The 25,321-nt window shown below is 53.5% G+C and overlaps 1 protein-coding gene across 1 annotated transcript in view; it reads right to left on the bottom strand.

Annotated features, from left to right (window-relative positions):
• IGF2R (insulin like growth factor 2 receptor) overlaps positions 1-25,321 on the bottom strand; it is a 103,076-nt gene that overhangs the window by 28,863 nt on the left and 48,892 nt on the right. The window contains exons 11-29 of the mRNA XM_027972632.2: positions 24,507-24,671; positions 21,895-22,035; positions 20,190-20,333; positions 18,985-19,122; positions 18,059-18,206; positions 17,422-17,599; positions 16,665-16,780; positions 16,076-16,244; positions 14,388-14,567; positions 11,194-11,295; positions 9,957-10,058; positions 7,205-7,400; positions 4,167-4,337; positions 3,256-3,399; positions 2,997-3,172; positions 2,657-2,744; positions 1,914-2,129; positions 1,056-1,186; positions 720-817 (exon numbers count right to left, since the gene is read on the bottom strand). Of these exons, the coding sequence (XP_027828433.1) occupies positions 720-817; positions 1,056-1,186; positions 1,914-2,129; positions 2,657-2,744; positions 2,997-3,172; positions 3,256-3,399; positions 4,167-4,337; positions 7,205-7,400; positions 9,957-10,058; positions 11,194-11,295; positions 14,388-14,567; positions 16,076-16,244; positions 16,665-16,780; positions 17,422-17,599; positions 18,059-18,206; positions 18,985-19,122; positions 20,190-20,333; positions 21,895-22,035; positions 24,507-24,671 (2,803 nt within the window). The remainder of the gene's footprint in view (positions 1-719; positions 818-1,055; positions 1,187-1,913; positions 2,130-2,656; positions 2,745-2,996; positions 3,173-3,255; positions 3,400-4,166; positions 4,338-7,204; positions 7,401-9,956; positions 10,059-11,193; positions 11,296-14,387; positions 14,568-16,075; positions 16,245-16,664; positions 16,781-17,421; positions 17,600-18,058; positions 18,207-18,984; positions 19,123-20,189; positions 20,334-21,894; positions 22,036-24,506; positions 24,672-25,321) is intronic.

Raw genomic sequence — 25,321 nt, 5'->3', positions numbered from 1 at the left:
TTGGGAGAGTGTGTTTGGTGCTAAAACATTCTCTGTTATTTCATGGTTGGAGGGGTGGGTAGAGCTATGGGTCAACTTTAGCTTCCTGTTAAATCAAAAATACATGTGTAAGGCAACCGTTAAAAGAAAATGGATTATAATTCAGGGAAAGCATGATGAGATTTTTTTAAAAAGAAAACAAAAATTAGAATTCATATCCTCAGAGATAATTAGAAGGACTTATGTGAAATTTAAAATAAAACTTTTCAAAGGATAGTTTTTTTTAAGTTCAGAAAATACTCCAGAATGGAGTAAAAACTCACAGAAGATGAGCAACAAACTTTTTCACCAAACGTGCATGATTCTTGTCGGAAATGGGACAAGGCCTTCAAAACTGAAGGAAAACTAATTTGACTCTGTCATAATCCCAGTCCCAGTTAATCGGATCTGAGAGCAAGTCAGTGGCATTTTCAGACAATGCCTGGGTTCTCTGCTACCCAACCTCTCCACAATACAGGAGGATACACTCCAACAAAACAAAAGAATACAAAACAGAGGACCTAAAACCCAAGAAGCAATGGACCTAAGCCAAGAGCAATCCAAGAGTGTAATATGCAGGAACTAAAGCCTAGGGACTCACCTAATCTAATTCTCCATCCCCGCCAGCCACCAGCTATTAAAGCAAAATACTACCGTGTAAACCTGACTGCCCTCCGAGAGTCAACGCCCCATCGACTTACTTGAATGAACACTCGATCAGGTCGAAGGGCGGGCAGGCGTACTGCGTGCGCCACTCGAACAAGTAGGAGCAATCGGAAGTCTCCTGGAGAAACATGGGCTGCAAGGGCAGAGACGAGCGCATGAAACTGGAAACCCTGGGTGGCCGGTGCTTTGAGGACGCACATAGGAAGGGACGGACCTGCTCGTTAAGCTCGAGACAAAACTGATTGAGGGTCTGTGAATCACACACTTGAACTAGGTTTAGCCAGGAGGTTGCACAAGGCGGTAAGGGCGGGCTTATTTTCTGAAAGAAGGCAGCAAAGCCAGGGGGAAGTTCCCACCCTGAGTACACTCACCGTCTGCGTGCTGCGGTCACAGTAGAAAAAGATGGTGGTGGAGCGCTGGTACACCTTGTGGCAGGTGTCGCCCCCGGTGTAGTTCATCTTCAGCACCCCGTTCTCGTAGGTCAGCTTCTGAGTAAACAGACCTGCCAAAGAAGCAGCCAGGAATATGAGGACGGGCTCAGGACGCCCCCGGGCGGCCAGCACACGCGGCCCATCGCACACCCTGCACAAACCCCGACAAGGCCAAGCACGCCTGGACCACTGGCTCCTTGAACCAGGCCTCCTCTCGCCCCAGGCCGTGACCTCCGCACCAACAGACACCAGAACACAGACCAACAGAGGGATGCCACGCAGACACTCCTCGACCCGATGAGCTCAGAGGATGCTGGCTCCTCAGTGAGGCCCACAGACTCACCCTGTCAGCTACTCCATGATTTGCAAAAAATTCATAAGTGCATCACCACCTGCCCAGCTGCTGAGAGAGCGTGAGGACCGACAGTCTGCTCTAGCAGTTTCACGGCCCAGCCCCGTACCAGACATGTGCCCTCCTCTGTTCTACAAAGTACCACCCCAGAGCACCCACCAGTACTCCAGTGGGTCCCAAAGCTGGGATAAAAAAGAAGAAATATGAGTTGAGAACTAATTAGTGTTGCTAAGTAAGAATGAAATAAGCTCTTAACAACACGTGTCAGTGTGTGTCCTGGGTATGAAACCAGAAACATCGCTAACAGGCTGTTTTACCAGGACACAGCAGATGTACTTCTTTTTCAAGAAAAATACTGTCTTTAGACCTTAAAACACAAGATATAATCGATCATCTTACATATGGAATTCCATTCTTTTACAAGAAAAGAAAGAAAACCACAGTACCTGCCACTTTTTGAAATCCCTGAGGTCCCCGCTTTTCCTGGCATGATGAGATGACCTTGGACTTGTCACTGGTTGGGCAGATGCCAGAGGAAAGCTCTCCGCAGACCCGGAAGTAATAGATGTATTCACCGGTCCGCACGACGGTGTCGTTCAGACCAAGAGGGAGCAGGTTATACAGGTTGCCGTGCCTCGGGTCTCTCACCTCGCAGTAGTCTCCTTTAAGAACATGAGAGGGGAAGGGCAGTCACACACACAGACACACACACACACACACACACACACACACACACACGGACACACACAGACACAGACACAGACACACACACACACACACCTTCAGGCAAAACTTCTGCAACCTCTAATCAGCTAAGTATCGCCTTAAAACAGGCCTTAAATACCATTTCCACCTTCTTTCCTTCTGGCTTGTATGCCTAAGACAAACTGCCCAGTCTTCTAGAAAAGCTTAGGTCACCGGACGAATGAAGATCCACTTAAAACCAAACCTCATGTTCATGCTCTCAAGTGTGAGACGCCAACAGCCCATCAACCCAGCAGAGGAGGAAAATGTCGCTGGTGAAAGGAACAATGGAGTGGAGCAGAAAATTCAAGGACAAGAAGCTATCCATCTGCTAATAAATACACAGGCGTCTCGTGATCACGCGCAAGGCTTCACATCTAAAATGCTATCAGAGCAAGCCCTACATCACACTTCCACAACCTGGGTGAGCAGGGCCAGGTCTTACCTTCCGCGCGCACGACGGGACAGGCTTCCACGGTTCTCCAGAGAAACACATACTCACAGTCGTTCTGGAGCTGAAAGGTCGGGGAGCCCTGCAATGGAAACCAGTGCTCAGCACATGCTCGTCCACTTAAGAAGGGAGTCAGACCGTAGCAGGATGGACACCCAGCTCTTCAACTCCACGAGAGAAGTACAAGGACAGCCCTCAGGAAACACACCAGGCCAGGACATTCTGGTCCAATCCCATCAACAGCCTAAAACCCCCGAACACTCTGGCAAGCTCAACATCAGACGCAAGACCTGGAGTCTGGGGGAGGCAGAAAGGAGGTTGCACGGACACGCACCGACGTGTGGGCACATTCGAGGTTTATCCTGGTGGAGAAACGCTGGTCCTTGCACTTGTCCCCGTTGACGTAGACGAGGCTCAGGGACCCATTGGCGCCCACCTGAGGGCTGATCTGCACAACGCCCAGGTTCCAGTTGTTTTCTTCCGTCACCAGGCAGGACCCCACGGCAGTGCCTGCAAGGGCCGGGAGACAGCGTTGAAGGTGGTGGGGAGGGGAGGAAGGCAGGGCGAACGTGAGTCCAGGGCACGGCACGCACCATGGCAGCCGGGAATGTACGGGAGAGGCGTGCACACGCTCAGGTAGAAGGTCCTCTTCTTCCCCTCATCGAACGTGTCAACCGCGGTCCACGGCTTCCTGGCTTTGCTCAGGCCACTCAGATCGTACTCGTTCCCGGCGGAGTCTGAAACACACGGGGGCGCTGCAGAGCTGCCCTCCTGGTAGCTCTGGACACCTTTCAACCCCAAAGGCTAAGGATGCAGGAACTTAGCACTCGTAACAGAAATGAGCAGACCCCACAGGAGGCCGACAGGCATCTCCTGCAGAAACACGCACCAAACCTGGCGCTCAAAACTACCTGGCGCTCAAAACTGCCTTGACAGGACTTCCCCGGCGGCCCTGCGGCTGAGACTTGGAGCTCCCAGTGCAGAGTTCGACCCCTGGGCAGGGAACTAAGATTCCCACATGCTATGTGGCACAGGCAAACTTTCTTTTAAAGTCAAAAAAATTTAATTAAAAAAAAGTCTAGCGATTCCCAATTTTAAAAATTTCTTTTAATTCAAACACAGAAACAAACAACCAAAGAAAACCAGCCGTTACAGCAGAGCCCCATGGCCGAGGAGGTGGAGGCCGCCACAAAGAGGGAGGACCCAGCTCAGCGTCGGGGACCCCTTTCCGAGCTTTATCCTCTTATCCTCTTCTCCCTCCAGTAAGGAGCTCCAACAGTGAGCTTGACTTTTTCCCCCTAGTTTTCTTCTCTGTCCTTAAGCAGCTTCTGATCCCAAATGATAGCTCAAAACCGTGAACCCAGATTCACTTCAAGAGACATTTTACAACTCTACGCATCAGTCAAGGGAAACATGTAACACAAATGTCATGCTGCCTGAAAATAAAAACACACACACATACATATGCTCACAGGCACGAACACACACTTCTGACCGGTCTCACCTGTGACTTGGCAATCTACTGGAGAAGGTACACAGGCCAGCGCGGTTTCAAACTCGAAGAAAGTGTCCCGGATCCCCAGGCTAGAGTCGATGTCCTGGTGCAGGAACTTGGGCATCCCTGGGTAAACGTCGTCATTGCAAATGAAGCGGATGATGAAAGCATCAGCCCTCCCTGGGAACAGAAGGCCAGACTGTTGAGAAACAGCAGTGACCAGAGCGTCGCCGGACACACGTGGGTCACTGGGACAGCGTGCCCAGACATGAGCCTCCAGGCTCATCTGCTAAGACAGTGTCACAGCACCCAGTCTGTTCCAGGGACCTGAGCTAAGGAGAGGTCACACACATTGGGACAGTGACCCTTGTAAGGAAGGTTCACACCATGAGCGCAGTGTCCTGGCATTCTTCTGTTCCAAGAAGGATGAGAGTGCTACATCCATTTATCCACCCAAACACTAGAAAACCATCACGCTTATTCAACAATGTTTACGACGTTCATACTACACACAGGAGTGAGAGAAACAGAAGAAAACCCGCTCTCCTGGGAGCTGACCCTCAAGGCTGCTCAGCACCCCGACAGTGAGCAGACTTCATACAGCCTCGGCAGGACAGATGGAAATGCAGGAAGACACCGCAGGATGGGGCTGAGAAACCCCAGGGCTTGCGGGGGGGTGGTGGCGGGGGGACAAGGCGCGATGGCTGGGCTCACTGGAAGGTGCCATTGGAGCCCAACCCTGCAGAAGGGAAGCAAAGAACCACCTGGCTGCCTAGAGCACCGACTGCCGTGAGCAGCGGGAAACACTGAGGACGAAGGTTCAGTGGGGAGGGTGGGCCTTCCTGGTCGAGGAGCAGGAGGTCGGACGGGCCCAAGCAAGGAGCAGCAGGGCGCCCGTGGCCACTGGACAGGCCTGGCTGCTGCTCTGGGCACACGGAGAACCCCGGGTCGGGAGGGGGTGGTCTAAGCCAGGGGCGATACAACCCAACACTTCGAACATCACTCGACTTGCGGAGCAGAGCACAGACCACTGGGGTGGCGGGCAGGGAGGAAGTGGAGGTGGCACAGCCAAGACGGAGGCTCCTGCAGGGAGGGGACCATGTGGGCGGAGGCTCCACGGAGGGAAGAGCCCCGGCGCCATTACCGTGTTACTGAGTCCCACGGGGCCCCCAGAGACGCCTGGTTTTCACAGGAGGACACTGAGGCAGAGGGAGAGGGAGGGACAAGCCTGGAGCAACACAGCTCTAAGGTCAGACGCGCACTGCACCCTGGGGGCTGCTGGCGCCTGGATCCCAACCCAGCAGAGTTATGTCAGCGGCTGTCAGCCACACGACCACACTGATAACCCCGCAAGAGACAGAGAGTCATTTTCCAAATTAGGGTAAAAAATATATATGTATATATATACACACATACACATAAATGTCTAATCTAGTTCATTATTAAACAGTGGGGTCATTTTCCAAATTAGGACAAAAAAAAGGATACGTAGATGCCTAATCTATTCCATTTTTAAACAATACTCTGGAACTGGAAATGAAGAGAATTATAAACATGACTGAAGGGTGGTCTCTGATGGTCCAGTGGTTAAGATTCTTGGCTTCTACCATAGGGGGCATGCGTTCAATCCCTGATTGGGAAACTAAGACCCCACGTACCACACAGGGTGGCCAAAACAAATATTTTTAATAACATATCAATAAAAAGACTGAAGCACATTTCTTTTTGGATATTGAGGCGAGTGAACAGCTGACTCTTTGGACCCAGCGGTGAAGAAGTTTACATCTGCAAAGCAAAGGATTCCCGTCCCCCTGGGCTCTATGAACAGACTAAAATCATCCGTCTGTGTCTGTCCTCCCCAACAAATGAGGCATAATGAGAGCAATTCCCTTTCTAGGCCAGCCCTTTGCAGACCTGACAGCAGCCCCCAGACCCACGTCTTCTGTCCTCGAAGTTAAGAAGACCCCCAATTTTTAACCCCCTTCCCAGGAATCCCAAAATCAGCCTTTCAACACCCTACAAGTCCTCTTCCCGGCGTGTTACTGGATCTGTCAGCTTGAGGCAAGGTGCACAGCACGAGCTGATGCCAGCAGACGGGCAGAGCCATCCCCACTGCCTTCCGGCTCCCGGCTCCCTCTGACGTGGACTCAGACTGCCCCTGTTATTTTGGGCACCAGGCATCACATGAATGCCCCTTCCTGCGCCCACCCCAGTATGGCGAGAAGTGCGCAGGTCCAGAAGTCAGACCACGTGGGTTCCGACCTCAGCTGTGCTCATCACCAGCTGCGTGGCCCTGGGCTATGTGTAGGGGGGCACCTCTGGGGGCCTCTGATCCGCAACACTGAGTAAATGTGTCCATCGGCAGAACCAGGATGAGAAGCAGGAGACCTGGCTCCCAGTACTGGCTCTCTGTCCAGGGCGTGAGGCCTTCTGGGCCTTCATCACCAGGGATGCAAAGAGGTGGTTAAGAAGGGCATAAGCCAAGAATGAGGTGCCTGGGGTTGGTGGAGAACCAAGCAGCTGAGCACACAGCACCTCCACATGGGCCCAGCACGCGGCGGCCAGCAGGCCTGCACGGTAGTTGCTACTCCACCACCATCATCCCCCGGGGGCGCTTACACTCAGCATCACACCTGATGACACCACAACGGCAACTGTTTACAATCACAGCTGCAGAAAGGAACAGAAATGAGAACCCAATACAGATGGCAAAACTGTCACTATCTTCACCCATCACTTCAATATCTGAAAAACGGGACAAGAGGCCAGGTGAACACTTTCCTATCAGAGGAGCCGCTGGAGGTGCTGGGGGAAGATGCTGGGGGTTGCGGGTGTGAACAGAACCCAGCAGTCTGGTCTCCAGCTGCAGAATGCACTCAGGGGCTGGGAGAACACCCTGGAGGCCAGGCACGCATGGTGCATGTGAGGCCAGAGGGCAGCCAGACCCGGAGCGTCTACGGACCCACACATTACTCTCGGAAAGGTCGACAGTCACAAAACCACCAGGATGCTGGTGAGTCACTAAACCAACAGGGATCTGAGCTCACCATTGGGGTGGGAAGGAAGCCCCGTGTAGTTCAGGGTTATAAAGCCCTCGGTGGACAGCTGCAGGCTCTTCTCCAGGCCCACCAGCCTGCCCGGCTTCAGGGTCTTCAGGTCGTCCGTCTGGGCTTCTGCCTCGCAGCCGGAAGCTGGATTCTCATCCAGGGTGCCGCAGGCGGGCATCGCTCCGCACACGTTGAACTGCAGGCCAGAGGGCAAGAACCACACACCAGCTCAGGCTGCAAGACCCGCCGCAGACACAACCCCCCAACGCAAACCCTGCCACAACCCCGCAACACAAACCCTGCCCTGCCAAACAGCTGCTGCTCTTCAATATCACCCAAATGACCAACCTGCCACATCTGGGCAGTTAAATCCTAAAGCTAGTACAGAAGGCAAAAATCAAAGCCCAAACAGCAATGTCCATAAACTGCCTCAAATGGTTTATTTAGATAGCCCTCTATCTTTAAATGTATGAGACAGTCTGCATGCAACAATATATGTCAACATATATACCCAGAATGCTGCAGTATTTTTGATTATAATAGGAAAAGCACATATGGCTGAAGTCACATTAAAAAGTAAATAAAATGGGATACCCCTGTTGTTTTTTTTTAAATGAAAGGCTTTTATTGTGTAAAAACCTGTTTTATGTTCTGAAAAACTGTTTGAAATATTCTGAAATTCTGGAAAAACCTTTCTACGGCTTTATGAAGCCACATATGAATATGACATACGTGAATATACATGCGTGTATTTTACATATATATGTGAATACACACGTGTGCATTATATAGTACACACAACTCATTCTGTAGAAAAAGTACAGGTAGGATTTGCCAACATGATCGATGCCCACACATTCCTAACCTGCTTAATACTAATCTAACAATGTTCCTGAAAAGTCTTGCTCTAAGTTTATATCCATAAGATATGATACAGAAAACTGTTCCCTTTTATGTAATGATTTATCCATTTACACTAGATAAAGACCATTATTCAGTTCTACACTAGTAGACATTTTAGAAATGATTCATTGTTGTCAAAAAATTAATTAAAATTTGATTTTTCTCCCCAAACCTGAATTGTTAATCAAATCTAAACGTAGTTAGATGCATCCAAATTTGGAAAAAGTGGATACCCCTGTATTTTTTTTTTTTTTTAATTGGAGAATAATGGCTTTACAGTACTGTGTTGGTCCTGTAACTCTCGAAGCTACTGACACCGTTCCACTTAAATCCAGCAGTTGACAGAGTGAAGCAGAACTCGCTCTTGGGTGTGAGACACAGACAGACTTCTCTATCACCGGTCAGTGTTTATGGACAATGTACACAAAGTTAAGATCTCTGTACACAAAGTGTCTTTCCTTAAGATCACAGTTTCCTATCTAAGAAACGGCCACGTGAGAACACACCCAGGCTGATGGCCTGCAGCCACGTGGGCCGCGCAGTCACAGAAGCACGCAGCCCACAGGAGAACACGTGGCGGCCCAGCCCTGCAGGGCCAGGTGCCAAGATGCAACGCCAAGTAGTCAGCTGGTGGGCGGTGCTGTCTGAGGCCCTTCTGGCAGCACAAAGCCCAGCGCCCTGACTCCCGGGAGCCTGGTCACCCCACCACTACCATCATCCGGAGCCTGTCCCTGTTGTCTGCGACCCTGCACCCGTCACCTCCTCCTGCCCCCCGGCCAACGCACAGAAGGAACCTTTCTGGCCGATTCTCCATGGGATCACCTCTTCCAGCATTGCCCTACAGACATCGTCATCTCTTCTGGCACGTTCTTCCGGGCTTACCTCCTCGGCCAAGTCCCCCAGGGGACTTACCTCTTCTGACAAATCCCCTAAGGGGCTCGATCTTGAAGTTCCTGTCTGCCTCTCGCACTCACACAGGCAGCCAAATACACTGCAGTCACCTATTACAACCTGTTACGAGCCAAACTCTAGGGCAGCAACTTCTGAGAGTGGGTGGGGAAGGGAGGGACCACGAGTACCGTGCTGCTGGCTGACATGTGTCGGTGACAAGCCCCATCGGGAGTTTCAAGGCTCCGAAGGAACCTGCACGCCCTCCCACATGTGCTGTGCCTACAATGCCCCTCTGTATTGGTTTTATGACATTCTCATCCCAGCTTCCTTTGGGATGAGATCCCTGCTTCAAAGGTTACTCTCTTCTTCCAACGTGGAAGTTAAACCTAAATAACAGATTTTTAAAAACCCTCTCTCTGTCCAGCAGTGCTTAATTTATAATGGAACACACTACGTGGAGTTTCTCCTTTTCGCAGCTCCAGACACACTGCCAGGGCCGCCCACGAAGGAGGGGCTGTCGGAAGATTCTGGAGCGTGCCATCAGCTCGTCTCCCTTTTATAGGCAAGTATGATCACCATTTCCTTTTGACCAGGGACTCAAAACCCCAGTGGGCATGAGAACCATGCTGCTGGGCCCCACCCCCGAGACACTGCCCTGGCCACAAGTCTGCAGGCCATGTGCATGCTGCCGGCCTGGGCACCACACCAGATGCAGGGCCAGGACCAGGAGCAGCCCTTCTTCTGTTCCTAGTTCCCATCTGCAGAGCGGGAGGGGGCAAGGGTTTCACCTTATCACCCCCTTACACTTGGACTTCTTGCCTCCTCCTGGGTGAGGGCTGCCACCCGTGCCCTGGGTGGCTCTTAAGGACACCTGCCTCCCCAGTCACGAAATGAGGGTGAGCTCCACGCCTCCTCCCATCCTTCCAAGGCAAATCAGAGTGCACCCCGCAAGTCTTACCAGAAACATCTTCCCAATGCCTGAGACCACGTATCCTTGGGACCTGTTCAGTGGGTTCAGATCAAACACGTACCCGCTGTTGGGGTCCCTGATGGAGCAGGCCTGCGGGAATGAAAGGGGCGAAGAGGCACATTCAAACCCAGTTCTGGAGGGCACGGCAGGACAGAGCATTGCCCACGTCTGCCTGACACCAATCCCTTCGGAGAAGTGGCCCCGGACGAGCTCATGGCCCCTTTTGGTGCCACATCTGAGGCGCCCCAGGGGGACAGCAGCTCAGCAGTGCCATCCTCCCCTGAAACCCCGAGACTGCTGTATTCACCCGAACAAGGCCCCAGCTGAGCCCCTAGAAAAAGTAAGGAGCCATAAGTGAAGTGAGAGTCGCTCAGTCGTGTCCAACTCTTTGCAACCCCATGGACTATACAGTCCATGGAATTCTCCAGGCCAGAATACTGGAGTGGGTAGCCCATCCCTTCTCCAGGGGATCTTCCCAACCCAGAAATCGAACCGGGGGTCTCCTGCATTGCAGATAGATTCTTTACCAACTGAGCTATCAGGGGAGCCCAAATCGGAGACAGATCCATGAGAGATCCACAAATAACTCCCAGTCTCTCCTCAATTCTAGGAGGCGCAGTGAGCCCCCTCCCCATGTCTTCCTTCCACCCCGCCCACCCTACACAGAGAACCGCACAGCAGCTTCAGAAAGCCCTGCCGGTGGGCGGGGGCCCATGGGCTCCCACCCGCATCCTCCCTGAGCCGGGTACATTCTCTGGGGGAGCTCTGCCACTCGGAGGGAACCTGAAAAGAGAGGTGAGAACATCAGGCAGGGCAGAGGCAGGGGCGTGGCTGGGGTCAGGGCGTGAAAACCTCGAGCATCACATGAGCCACACGGGCCGAATCCTACAGCCGAGGGGGCACCGACACGTCCCGGGTGTGGCCGTGATGTGAAATTAAGACTCTGTCCCCACGATGGCAGAGCGCCCCAGGGCCCCCGTGAGGCCGGAGGGACAGCGGGAGGGAGGGAGAGGGCGGGGTCTGGGAAACCGGGGAGCAGAAGGGAAGTCCTGGTTCTCATCCCAGGCCGGGAGGTGGGCCAGGGCAGAGGGTGGGGAACACAGGACGCCTTCCAAACGCCTGCTATCCAGGCAGGGATTAAGGGGCCAGAGGGAGCGGTGGGGCTGGGACGCGGGGCGGACGGGGCTGGGGCAGCTCGGTCAGGGGCCCGGGACCCTATCCGTACCTGGTCTATGTCCGTGGTGACTCGGATAGGACAGGCTGCTGCCGTGTTCCACAGGAAGCTGACCACGCACTCCCAGTTGAGAGAAAATATGGGATGGGTATGCTGAAAGGCCAAATCAAGGGATACAAGTCAACTCAAGGCCGTGAAACGCTCGCTAACCACCAGAACACTAGTCGGACAACAAGAAGAGTTCAAGTCGGTGGATTAACACATGGTGGAGCAGGTGAGGAGCTTAACCTGCCTCATCTGATGACGATGTCATCCTTCCTATGACGGAGACTGTTCTCTCTTACATGTGAATGCCAGTGAATCTACCTGGGGGGTCACACCAAGAGTAAATGGTAGAACTGGGATCCAAATCTGGGTCAGAGTTCAAGACTGCGCTTTTGAACACCATTCTACACCCAGAGTTGAACTATAAAGAAAGCTGAGCACCAAAGAATTGATGCTTTTGAACTGTGGTGTTGGAGAAGACTCCTGAGAGTCCCTTGGACAGCAAGGAAATCCAACCAGTCCATCCTAAAGGAAATCAGTCCTGAATGTTCACTGTAAGGACAGATGCTGAAGCTGAAACTCCAATACTTTGGCCACCTGATGCAAAGAGCTGGCTCATTTGAAAAGACCCTGATGCTGGCAAAGATTGAGGGCAGGAGGAGGAGGGGACGACAGAGGATGTGATGGTCAAATGGCATCACTGACTCAATGGACATGAGTTTGAGTAAACTCCGGGAGTTGGTGATGGACAGAGAAACCTGGCGTGCTGCGGTTCATGGGGTCACAAAGAGTCAGACACGACTGAATGACTGAACTGCACTCAACTGCACCCAGACGCAGAAAAGCTGGGCCCACGGGCCAGACGCATACGAGCATGGCCACACCACTGTGGACCCAGGCGAGGCTGGCCGATGGGGTGAGGTGTGCTCAACCGTGAGCCGCACCAGCGCCCACACGGGCACAGTCTCCACGGCCGGCCGGACACCCGGGGTGCGATCAGCCTTGCGGGGGGGACCTCCACCGCCCTCCCTGACAGGTGAGGACATGGCCAGGGCGGAGAGGGGAGTCACGAAGGAGCTGAGCCGCCCACCCAGACACACGGGGAAAGGGGACACAGCCGCTGGTCCCCACGCCTCCCCACCCTCTCTGCCGCGGCATCACCCACAGTGAACTGCAAACACGGCCGTCCCTGCGGCCCTACCATGTGGCCGTGAAGAGCCCGGGGGGACTGCAGCACAGCACCCCCGGGGACGTGGCTCTCCGTTCACTCCATGTTGCCTGGGCCCACGAAATGCACCAGGCAGCGGACCAGTGCTGAGGGATACAGTAACAACGTCAAATCACTGTGAAAACTGAAAAACACCATCCAAATAGGATGACACAGGGAAGCTGAAAAAGTAAGGGTCTGAGAGGGCTTCCTAGAACTGTCCAGTATCTCCACCACAAAGAGATTCCAGAGAGGGGAGTGGAGGGGGGACGAGGCCCAGCAGAGGGGAGAAAGGGGCCCAGGGTGGGGTTCAGAGGGGCCCTGGAGGCGGCCAGCGAGGTCCCAGCTGCTCAGCCAGCATTCCTTCCTGGCGCTGAAAGCAGAACTCGGGAAGCCCAGCTCAGGCTTATCAGTGTGTGTTTATGGCTCAGCTATGCAAAGCTTTGCTTGTACAAGCCGAGCTCGGCCCACAAGGCTTTTCCTCCCCTTATCAGGGCAACTTTCTTAAGCTCTTAAGACGTGATCTCCTGGGGAAAAAATCGTGTGCTGGCAAAGGACAGAGAGAACTTGACGTCTGTAAGCCGACTAGGATGGAAGTGACTGAGCCCCCGCCTGCTAGGTGGAGCGGACGCACTGGGCCAGTAACACGTCCGCCAAAGTGCAGGACGCTGCAACTGACCCTTACGAAGCGCCACCAACCCTTGGAAATGATCTGTTTGACGACAGACGTGAACTCTATCATCCCCACTGCACGTCCATCGAAGGGCTTGGGGACTGCTCACAAAACACGTGATGCGATTACGAATGTGAAACTCTAGGTTAAAAAACAAGCAACTGGGTTTAGAATAACAATGGACACAGTGGAAATGGACCCCGTGATGGGTGCACAGCACTGCAACGGCATTAATGCCGCTAAACTCTACACCCAGAAATGGCTGAGACGGTAACTCTTGTGTTATACTGATGTATCTTCTACCACATTGCTTTTTAAGAACCACCAGGGAGTCACCAGGGTGTGTATATAACGCGTGAAGTTAAGTGAGACAGAGAAAGAGGAATATTGTGAGACAGCCCTTACATGCGGACTCTAAAAAGAAATCACACAGTAAATGAACTTATTTACAAAAGAGAAATGGACTCACAGACTTAAGAGAATGAACTTAGGCTTCCCAGGCGGGAAGGATGGTGGGAAGGGACAGTTAGGGAGTTTGGAAGGGACATGCACACACTGCTGCGTTTAAGATGGAACAAGGACCCGCTGCGTGGCACAGGGTCCACAGGGTCTGCTCAACCGTAAGTGGCTGTATGGGTGGGAGGGGAGTTCAGAGGAGAATGGCGACTCAGACCTGTATGGCTGAATCGCTCTGCTGTCCACCTGAAACCATCACAACACTGTGAATCGGCTAAACCACAACACACAATAAAAGGTTAAAAAAAAAGAAAAGTGCAGACTGTATATAATGACCCCGAAGCATTTTCATGTCGCATTTTCTCTTCTGCTCGGGCTAAGGAGCTCGGGCCCTCCTGCAGTCTCCGTCACCTCCTCCATTTCCCAGCCTGGAGATCTCATTCCTGCTTTCCCAATAGACCGCTTGTTATTATTCCCTCGGTGTCCACCCACGGGGCCCAGCTTCCATCTCCTCATCTGTGAGCCATGGTGTTTGGACCGAGCCATCTCTAAGACCTCATCACCCTCAGATCACAGAACTCTGGGACCCTCCAGAACTCACAGAAACTCACATGCAGGATGGCATCTGTGTGGCTCAGAGAGAAAGCTCACGCCTACGGGAACACCTTGCGGTACGGGTCCCAAGCCAGCACGTTACGGCCTGGGGGTAAACTAGAGGAGGGCAGGTGCAGAAGCACCACTGCTATAGCCCTGGCCTCCCCGGGTCTGCAGCACACACAGAAGCAGAACCAAGCAGAACCCGCGTCCCGTGCAGATAGAGGAGCCCGACCAAGCGAGGTCACGGCGCTGCCCTGCCCCCCTCACCAGGCTGCCAATGGAGCAGACGAGGTGGATCCTGGTGGTGTAGGTGGTGCGCCTCTGGTCGCTGGTGGTGCAGGCAGAGCCGTTGACGTACTCCAGGAGCAGGCTGCCGCTGTCCTCCACCACGGGGCCCGTCTTCGCCACCCCCAGGTTGCTGATGGAGACGGTCTCAGAGAACGAGCCCTGTGAACACACGTGGCTATTAGCTTTCCCTCTGGAGAGAGACCAACTGCGTTCTTCGTTACTGACACGGTGCGTGTTTCGTTGTGCACGGCAGGTATGTCCTACAGACTTGCCACAGATGCTGGATTAGCAAATGCAAACCACCACTCCTCTGAAGAGGGGAAACTCAGTCCGCCCTCGAAACCCACAGGTTCTGCATCTGCAAATTCAACCGACTTCAGATGGAAAACACTTAGGGGGAAGAAATCCCAGAAAGCTCCAAAAAGCAAAGCTTACATTAGCCACCCACGTCTACTAACACAGTGCTGCCACTGAGTCATCTGTAGAGGAGCCGCGGGCCGGATGTGCACCAGGGCGTGTGCAAGCCCTGCAACACTGCTCACCATGGACTTGCACGCCCTCGGGCTCTGGGCACCAGCCAGGAGCCTAGAACCGACCCGCTCCCCGCACACCGAGGGAGAGGGCACGTTGACCTCTGCGGACATTTATCTCCCATAGACTGCGATCCTGAAGCCTCAAAACCCTGGTAGATCCTTTTCATTTCACAAAAGTGAAAACGAGGTTCGGACGTGTTAAGCGAGCCATCCAAGGCCAGTCCTCTCCCAGGCATTCGAGGAAGGACCCAGCCCGGTCCATGTGTGGCCAGGAACCAGGAGCGTCTGGCACCGCACTGCCCACCTCCTCTCGCCTCCGGCGTTTGGACGTCTGGGTAGCAGAACCGGGACAGAACTGCAGAGCCACACCAGGCTTCTCTGCACATGTCCACAACAGACCGTGAGAGTGCCCGGGCACTGATCTGGGGTCACGAATGAACGATAGCAAGTAGACAGCTTGCAAATACAGAATCCATGAATAAGGAGAGCAGACTGTCCTTGGAGGCCATTGCTCCAACACAGAGCACACCAACACACCACCACGTTCCACTCAACCAGCAGGGGGCGCTCACCAGCTTCCCCAAAAACACCTCTGAGCTGCCGTGTAACGGACCCCAGGAAAAGTACATCCTCGACGTGCTATTTTTAAAGAAGCACACAGACATCTTTATTTTAAGAGGCGCTGTGTACAACAAGGCACCCAGGGGAGCGTTACCGCGGTTCTGGCAGTGACTGCATCCCATCGAATGACAGAGTGCAGCCTGCACCCAGGCAAGAAGGGCTGGCGCTTGGATCTGCCAAGCAGGCGTCCCCTCTAATCAGTCCAGAAGCAAGAGCTTTTGGAAGCTTAAACTCTCCTTGACAGACGGCTGCTGTTCAGAGTCACTTCCTCTGCCGAGAACCGTGAGCAGAGGCAGTTCCCCACACCCAGGGGTTTTTGTTTTTTCATTTTAAATCTGAGCAACGACTCAAGTGTGATCGAATCTCTGGGGTGGGTGGGGAAGGTGAGTTTGCAGCAAGAACCCCCTATCTGTCTCAAGGGGCTTCTCGGCGCAAGCCGGACCCACTCAGACCACCCCCTCCACCCTCCAGCACGAAGCCCAGGGCTTGGGAGGGAGGGCAGGGCCGCCTCACCTGCTCGCCCTGGTACTTCATCTGACAGGCGGACGCGTAGCGGTCACAGCCTGGCACTGGGCTCAGAGGGCGACACACGTTGATGTAGTACTTCCGCCACGTGCTGCGTGCCCCGCCGTGGTCCATCGAGTACCAGTTTCCCTCGGGACCGCCCTCGGATTTCACTAGCCTGAAAGGTCAAGGGGGAAACGCACGCTTTTTCCAGCCGACGGCTTTCAGCCCGGTAATTCATTTCTAAGTCCTAACGACTTAGGTGCGCTGCCTATCTAACCAGCAGAGGCCGGCCTACCACGCCTCCTCTCCAGCCTCAGGAGACACAGGCCTCTCTGCAGCCCTGGGACTGCCCCTACTCCTCTGCACCGACAGGCATCGCTCTGAAGAATGCAGCTGAAGACAGAGGTGCGTGCTGGGCAAACACTGGCTGATCCTGTGAAGGCTCCCAGATCATTAGAATTCATGCAGCTTGGGGCTCCCCACCCTTGTCCTGCACGCTCTCTCACCAGCTCAGGGACATGCCCACCGGCAGGGCCTAAGCAACCTCGGCCCTAACTGGACAGGGCCAGGCTGAGGGCAGGTGGGCCCACCTCACCTGGAGAGGTCGTACTGGTCCAGTGTGATGGGGTCGGTCACGATGCACTCCAGCGGCTCCTCCGGGCAGGCGTAACTGGTGTACCACCGGAAGTTGTATGTAGAGTTATCCTCCTCCTAATCTCAGGACACACACAGGAGGGACGGCAGAGAAGGGGACTCGTTACACAAAGCCAGCATTTCGAAAAAGGTGGGACACTTGTTCCTCAGTAAGAATCGGAGGCAAGTTCATCTCCTTTGTCCATCCCCTCTCGTTCTATTAAAAGGAACATAGCCCATCAATGAGTTAAGATGGAACTCTAGCTTCTGTTAGTGGGAATAAGGCAGGGCCGCTGCTTTTGTGCGGTTTGTACCCCGAACCAGCAGTATCGAGGACTGTGACTGAGGGTGGTACAGCCCACTGTTGGTCAGAAAATACACACTGCCCATGTCCCCTGGCAAATCTAAAGGGATTAATTAAAATCAAAGGAGCTGAGGATGTGCCCAGGAAACCAGACTAATAACGGCTCTGCTTCTAAATAAAGGGCCCACGACAGGCTCCTGGATAAGGCCCGGGAAGCCAGACAGCGTGACAGCTTCTCCCCGGGGACCATTCCAGCTCACGTGTCAGCTCCATCAGAACCTCCTTCGCTCCAGAAGAATCACGAGCCCCGCCTCCACCCGCTCTCTTCTCTTCCCCCGCCTTTACGAGACTGACGACCTCTCCCTCCTTCGCCCCCGTCGCTGCGCAGACGCACACGAGCACCTGCGGCTCCCACCTGATATTCAGGGTAACCCACTCCGGCGTCTCGGTCACAGAGGAAGGTGATGAGCGTGGCTCTCGGCGTGCGCTTCTCATCATTGTAGGGTGTGCCGTCCCTGTAGGTCAGCTGGATCATCCCGTCGTAGTACGAAAGCTTAGCGTTGCTGCGTCCCAAGTTCCAAGACTTCCTATCACTAAAACAAGCCAAGCGTTTCTCAGAAAAGACAGTGGGACCAGCGCTGGGCAACACTGGCAGCGTGGGGGTTGCCAGGACCTGGGCAGGAGGATCTCTGCACAGTGGGCGCGGGAAGGCGACCCCACCCAGACGCCAGACCTGTCAGCACTGCTTCAAGGCCCAGCTCCCTTCATCTGAGCTAACGCTGCACTGAACTTGGAGAAGCGTGGGCATAGATCCCCCCAGGTGGCCAAGAAGTGCTGACTGCACAGAAGCAAGGGCTGCCCCCCCACCCCACGCACCCACTTCCTGTCCTGCCCCTTCTCTGGAAACTAAACGCCCTTAGTCCAGGCCCTCCTGGGGTTTAAAGGATCGTCGGGGAAGGACATCGGCAAGCGGCAGAGCTATCCTGGAGGACGACATCCGCGCGCACACAGGACACCCGAGGGCGCACCCGGATCGCAGAGCGGCCACTTGCCTTCTGGACACCTGACAGGCCCCCGAGTCCGGTGGGCAGGCACCCACGGACAGCGGGCCGCACACGTTGATGTGGAACTCGTACTTGTCCGTCTCGACCCTGTAGGAGTCCTTCTTCTTCGTGAGAGGCGTCAAGTCAAAAGAAAACCCTAAGGAAGAGCCGAAAGCACCCCAGGCGGGTCAGACCGTGGGGTGCAGCAGAGGCTGGGCCGGCCCGACGGCATGGAGACATCACAACCGCCCCCCGGGGACGGGCCTCCTCCACCGCCTCACTCACCCCTTCCTGCCGCGTTCACCCAACGCCTGAGTCAGAGCCCACAATTCCTGGCTGAATGAACCACCGGTGTGTCAGAAACGGGACCACAACCACAATACAATGACCTTGAAAAGGCTATGGTGGGTTTCACGGCCAGAAAGGCACTCGGGATGTCTTTCCAGACACGATTTATTTCCCGTGTGCCTTGGGCTAATGATTAGCAAACCCACTGCAACTGTAACTATCAGAGAGGTTTTTTCATTATCTCAAGTAAGCCTCAAACACCAGATTTTCAGAGTTCTGGTCAAACAGGATTACTATAAATTCTGAAGCAGGTTATCAACTCTCAAACACTCAGAGAGAAAACGTTAGAAAACAAGCAGGCTTTCTCTGGTGACTTGGTGGTTAAGGATCTGCCTTCTAATGTAGGAGACAGGGCTCGATCCCTGATCTGGGAAGATCCCACGTGCTGCGTGACAGCTAAGCCCGTGCTCCACAACCACTGAAGCCCACACTTCACAAGAGAAGCCACTGCAATGAGTAGCCCCCCGGTCCCCGAAACCAGAGCAAAGCCTAAGTAGCAATAAAGATCCAGCGCGGCCAGAAAACAAATAAAAGCCAGCTGAAGTGGCTGCAGGAGAGGCTGCCCCACAGGGCGCTCGGACACGCACCTGCCTGGGAGTCAAAGACCGTGCAGTTGTCCCCCTCGGTCCTGGAGAGCACACAGGCCGCGGCCGTGTGCCACACAAACTCGTAGAAGCAGCCGTCATCCCTGGAGGTTGTCAGCACCGGGGCACTTTCTAAGTCACCTGTTGATGGGCATACCCAGATTGGTCACTGATCCAGTCTCGAGAAGCTTCCATGGTTCTCAAACCAGCTCTATAAATACTGATCTGAGGTCGCTAGAGTGGTCACACCGACCGGGTCAGGACAAGGGTGGGGGTGAACTAGTGTTTAACGGGGACACAGCTTCAGCTTGGGAGGACGAGAAAGTTCTGCAGAGGGACGGTGGTGTACACGTACGTAACATACAATGTGAACATAAGGTGCTTGACGCCACTGAACTGTGGTTAAAGGGGTGAATTTCAGATTGTGTGTATTTTACAAATCCTTTACAATGGTCAACTTTATGTTATGTATATTTTACAATCTTTAAAAAAAAAAAAAAAAAATACTGTCCCGGTCCTTGAACTTATCTCACAGCCGGGAATTTATCCAAAGGAAATCTTCCAACAGGAGGCAGCGGGGACATGTCACAGCACAATTAATGCTGGAAACGTTATAAATCCAACAATAGAGAAAAATGAGTAAAAATAGTAAAACCAAGCCAGCAGCAACAAGGAAGTCCCGACAGATGATAAATAACAACCGTGGGACACAGAAGAGCATTCACAGAATGCCACGTTTTGAGAAACATAAAAAAATGTGCAGATATATATATATAGATCCTGACCCCTGGAAAACAATGCAGACCTATAAATAAAGGCAGATTAAGAGGAGTGTTTATTGTGTGCCCACTAAGGTCATGGATGACGTTTGGAGCCGTTCGTGATGGTCCCCCTCTGGAGGAAGTCAGGGGGCCCCACGATCGGCCGGCACCAGGCCTAAGGAAGTGGAAGCCGTGCCGAGAGCATAACTCATCTGGAAAATTGCAACACGACCCCCTCGGACACCATATGGTTTCTCCATTTCTGGGCCGGTTTGGGGCGGGGGCGACAGAATCCAGCGGGGCCACCGCGACGCTTCTGGACCTCAGCGCTCTACCGCGTCGTCCCAGTGGTGGCCGGGGAGGAACACGGGAAACAGAGACTGCGAGGGTGCCCCTGGCAGGAGCCTGGGAGACCCCACATTTTCTGTTTGTGCTTCTCATTTGTACCTGGTTTGCACATGAGCGTTATATTTGTCATTATCTTCTGGCCACCACCGCACTCATCACCATCTGAGTAAAAGAGCTGAATATTTCCTTTCTCTCTGGTGGGAGGCGAAATAAATCTGCCCAGATTTTTACTTCCGTTCTTATCTAGAAAAGAGAAAGCAAAGGGGGAACAAAACAGAAGACAGGATCAAAAGGGGTTAACAACACAGATGCAGAGGTACCGAGAGGGAGCTGAGGCCCACAGGTGTGTGTTGGCCCTTTTCCCGGCCCGCCAAGCCTGCTCGGGACGGTCAGTGGGTCTCTAGATGCAAGTGACACGTCTGACCGAGCAGGGGCGGCCTCGCTGAGGACCCCATGGGCACCTCCAGGCGGAGAAGGAGGAAAGTGTGAGAGTGACTCACAGCATCTTTCAAGGGCAGGGGAGGCAGACAGAGGCAGAAGTGCCTGTCACGAGATCTCAGAAAACAATAACGCTCCCCCATTTAGGGGGGCCCCAGCTGCCCTGAGGCACAAGGTCATTTGAAACCAAGGGGGAAGCATTTGTCCCGTGACCAAAGTAGAAACTAAATCTGTTCAGGGGGCCAAGCAGGTGACCACTCAATTCCTGGTTCAGTGACTTTTACGATAAAGCAATGAAACTCTGTCTCAAGTCCTTCTCAAATAAAGGCAGGGACACGCCTGCTTAAAAAGACACACCACCAATTCTGGAGCCTGGAGTAATTCCTAAAATCCAACCTGGATTTTAAATTCACAATCCCTTATAACTCTACCCACTGCTCTGTGGTGACCTAAATGGGAAGAAAATCCAAAAAAGAGAGGATACATGTATACATATAGCTGATTCCCTTTGCTGTTCAGCACAAACTAACCCAACACTGTAAAGCAACTGTGTGTTAGTCGCTCAGTCGTGTCTGCCTCTCTCTGACCCCATGGACTGTAGCCCACCAGGCTCCTCTGTCCATGGGATTCTCCAGGCCAGAATACTGGAGCGGGCAGCCTTTCCCTTCTGCAGGGGATCTTCCCAACCCAGGGATTGAACCCAAGTCTCCTGCATTGCAGGCAGATTCTTTACCACCTAAGCTACCAAGGAACAAAAAGCATCTGGACTCCAATAAAAATTAATTAAAAAGTTAACAATTCACAATCGCTTATCTAATGCTTGCAAAACAGATTCCAATTATTCTGCCTGTCGCTTTCCAGGTGACTCTTAAGTAACATGTTTAAACACTTAACATTCAATTGAGAAGTTGCGGCCAACACAGTTAAAAGCCAAAGGAACTCAAAGGGTCCATCCACTTCTCTCATACAAGATTCTGAGAGTCCCCTTCCCCGGAAGCCATAATTCTTGAACAATTCCAGGCAGTACAGCCGTTAACAAATCAAAATCAGTTTTTTTTATACAAGCACTGGCAGTTCTCTTCCTCGGGTTACAAGGTGAAAAGATAACCAAGGATTTTCCCACGTTTCTTTCTGTCTCTAGGGAGCCCACATCAGAAGACTTCCGCCTTCTTCAAGACGCCCGAGTGCCCCAGTTCCCTACATCTGAGTCATTAAACTCTCCTTTCCCTCCCATCCTTTATGTGCTGAACCCAGAGAGAGGAGGCTGTAATGAACCACAGGAAGCTCATCTTCTTTCCCTCCAGCCTGGATGCAGCCCAGCTCCGCCTGCACACACAGGCACGGCTCACCACAGGGTACCACTCACCCACGGCACACACGGCCGCGTCTTCGGGGCAGCCCCGTGCCTGGCCCGTCTGCAGGACCCTGTGGCAGATGTTAATGAAGAAATGCTTCTTTTCCGCTTCCCTCTGACTGCCATCCACAGCTTCCCAATTTTGTTCCAGTTCTGTAACCGAGAGAAAAAAAAAAAAGCTTTTTCTAGCCCTAGGCAGTGATTGCTTTTCTGTGTGAGTCACACCATAGACGGTGATGAAGCGGACGGCAAAGGCCCGTGGTCACTAAACAGGCTCTCACATCTCTGGACCTGGGCAGGCTGAAGGCACAGACTCACAGGGGGAATCTTAGGCTTGTTCTGAACGTGACAGTAACAAACCAGCCCCAAAGAGCTCCTCAGAAGAGGGAGCTTACCCGGACGACCTGAGGATTAAACAGCAAAAGTTCTCCCAAGCCTCAGAGTCTGAAATCAAAAACCTGAAAAGCAGAGCCAGGCGCCAGCGCTGGGACCTGGCAGGCGCAGGCCACGGGCGACGCATCTGCCTCCAGACCACAGATAAGGCAGACCCGGCCCGGAGCTTAGCACTAGGGGCCCCCAGAAAATAAACAAGACATGGGTGGTCCCTGAACTCAAAACCGTTCACGACCCAGTCGTGTTTGAACAGAAAACATCCACAGAGGTAGAAGCAGCAGGGGCTGAGAGCAGAGAGCAAGTCAAAGGCGGACCGTCCCCAAACAGCCCCCGCAGACATCACTGAGGACCGGGAAGGAAGGCGGACGTACACACGGAGAGGATGCTCCTGCACAGACTGGAGTCCGGGGTTTACAGCGAAAACCCCTCATCAGCGGGAGCACAACCCGCTCACTACACAGGGCTGTCAGCAACCTGGAAGGACCACTTGCTAAACAAGGACAAACGGTTCTGAAAGCTGCGGTGGGAGGGCTGAGGGGCCTTCACGCAGAAGGACATCTAACCATCAGGGAAGGATTTTAGCTCTCACTTCACAGCATCTCAATTACCTGGGCGCAAACGCTACACAAAAACACCCTGCTCCCAAAGAGCCACTTCAGTTCAGTCGCTCAGTCGTGTCCAACTCTTTGCGACCCCGTGGACTGCAGCACGCCAGGCCTCCCTGTCCATCACCAACTCCCAGAGCCTATTCAAACTCATGTCCATTGAGTCAGTGATCCCATCCAACCATCTCAATCTCTGCCGTCCCCTTCTCCTCCCGCCTTCTATCTTTCCCAGCATCAGGGTCTTTTCCAATGAGTCAGTTCTTTGCACAGGTGGCCAAAGGATTGGAGTTTCAGTTTCAACGTCAGTCCTTCCAAAGAATATTCAGGACTGATTATTCACGGAACCAGAGAGGGGGGCCAAAGTCAGCTGAGCTGGAACACATCTCTGCATCCTTCACAGACCTCAGGCTGGGCCTTGGACAGAGGGATGGTTACAAAAGGAAAAAAAAAAAAAGGAAAGTGAAGAGAGGGATTAGAAAGCAGCACTCAGTTTACAGCAAGGAAAAACTGGGGGAGGAGGAGGAGGGCAAGCTGCTTGAGTCAACACAGCTGGACGTGGCAGTAGAGGCCTCGCACCCCGGTCTGAGCAGAGCGGAGAGCCCTACCCGCCCAGCAGACAGAAGGCCAACCTCTCCACCAGCCTACAGAAGGGAACCACAGCCCCAGGCCCTCGGCTCAGAGGTGCTGAACCACAAGAGCACTGGGATGGTAACTCCCGGGGCAATCCACTACCTGAGGGCATCTGCGATGGGGCTCGTGTTCCCTGACTAGCACCCACAACAGAGGGATCCTCCTTCCAACGTAAAGCGGCCCTCAGCAGCGGGGGCTCAGAACACGTGAGTCATCGTTCCCATAGCAGCTGGTGATTATGCAGCTTCAGGCCACCCTGCCTGTCACGTGCTATTCCCTGTGACAGAGGCAACTCGTCGGTGCTGTGCCATGCTGAGCTGAGTCTCTCAGTCCTGTCTGACTCTTTGCCACCCCCATGGACTGCAGCCCGCCAGGCTCCTCTGTCCACGGGGATTCTCCAGGCAAGAACACTGGAATGCGTTGTCACGCCCTCCTCCAGGGGGACCTTCCCGACCCAGGGAACGAACCCACGTCTCTTAGGTCTCCTGCATGGGCAGGTGGATTCTTTACCACTAGCACCACCTGGGAAGCCACATGCTGGCTGTAGATATACAACACAGCTCGATATATGTAGACACTGTGAAATGAACACCTCAGTAGTGTGGATAAACATTCACCACAAGAAACTAGCAATTTCTGTATGTGCGGTGAGAGTTTTTAAGATCTACCTTCTCAGCAACAAGAGTTAAAAAAATAAAAAAAGTTTCTAATCACAAAATACAGGGCCTGGCACACAGAAGGCACTTGGTCGTTTTTTCACTAAACTAAGATAAGAGGAGCCCAAGGCACTCCAACTGGGAACAATAACGCTGACCTCAAATTGAGATATCTCACCTCCTGAGTCAGTGTCATCTCTGATAATTCATGTTGCTCCGTGAGAAGGGAGGAAGGGCTGGGATATGATCAGTTGACAAAGAGAACAGTAACAGCATTTCCAACCATGCTGGTGGGGCAGGAGGCGAGAGGGAAGGTTCTTGTGCACCTACGGCCGCCTACCTGAGTGCCGGGCCAGCGCCGACAGGTCGAAGCGCTGTTTCCCGTCGGAGACGCTGCACAGCAGGGCCTCCTTCTCGTGCACACAGGCGTACTTCGTGTCCCACGTGAAGAAATAGGTGCAGTCCACCTCCCCGGTGAACACAGGAGCCCCTCTGCCGTTGTTACCTGCGTCAGGCCGAAAGGGAGACAGTGCCCGCGATGTGAGAGACGCCAGGACCGCCCGATGGCACACAGGACGGGACCCCCCGGGGCAGGCAAGCAGGCAAACAAGCTCAGGGCTCCAGCCCCAGAGATAAGAGGGCGCCCAGGCCAGAGTGTCTCAGGCAGAACCCCTGCGGTCAGCCTTGTGCCCCTTTCATCTCAGGAGGATGGCCTCAACAGGACAGCAGGGTGTTTTCAATGGGTGTGAGCCCCCGGGCAGTGCTAGGCAGCTCACGGCCTGCGGTCAGCTTCCCAGAGGCTCATAAACACCCTTTTAAGTCAGACCAGGGCGTCACTCCGGTTCCAGGACCATCACAGTCTTAACGATGTGCTTGTGAGCAGGACAAGTCCCCAGGGACTCGTCCCTGATATGAGCAGAGAAGAGAGATAAGGTCTGATGAGGTCTGGGCCTCCCCCCACCCCCAGCTGAAGGGCACTCAGGTCTAGTAACCTCACTCCCAGAGGGGCCAGCATCCCAAATCCTGGGGACTCGGGCACGTGTGGGCCTCTAAAATTGTCCTCCAATCCATCAGCCCTCCCTGCAAGCCAGATTCCCTGGTCCACGTAGCCTGGGATTCTGCAAACCCTGTTGACTTTTCCCCAACGAGAAATTC

Source organism: Ovis aries, chromosome 8 (genome assembly GCF_016772045.2).
Source record: "Ovis aries strain OAR_USU_Benz2616 breed Rambouillet chromosome 8, ARS-UI_Ramb_v3.0, whole genome shotgun sequence".
Classification (NCBI taxonomy): Eukaryota; Metazoa; Chordata; class Mammalia; order Artiodactyla; family Bovidae; genus Ovis; species Ovis aries.
This window is presented reverse-complemented; position numbering and strand designations above follow the sequence as displayed.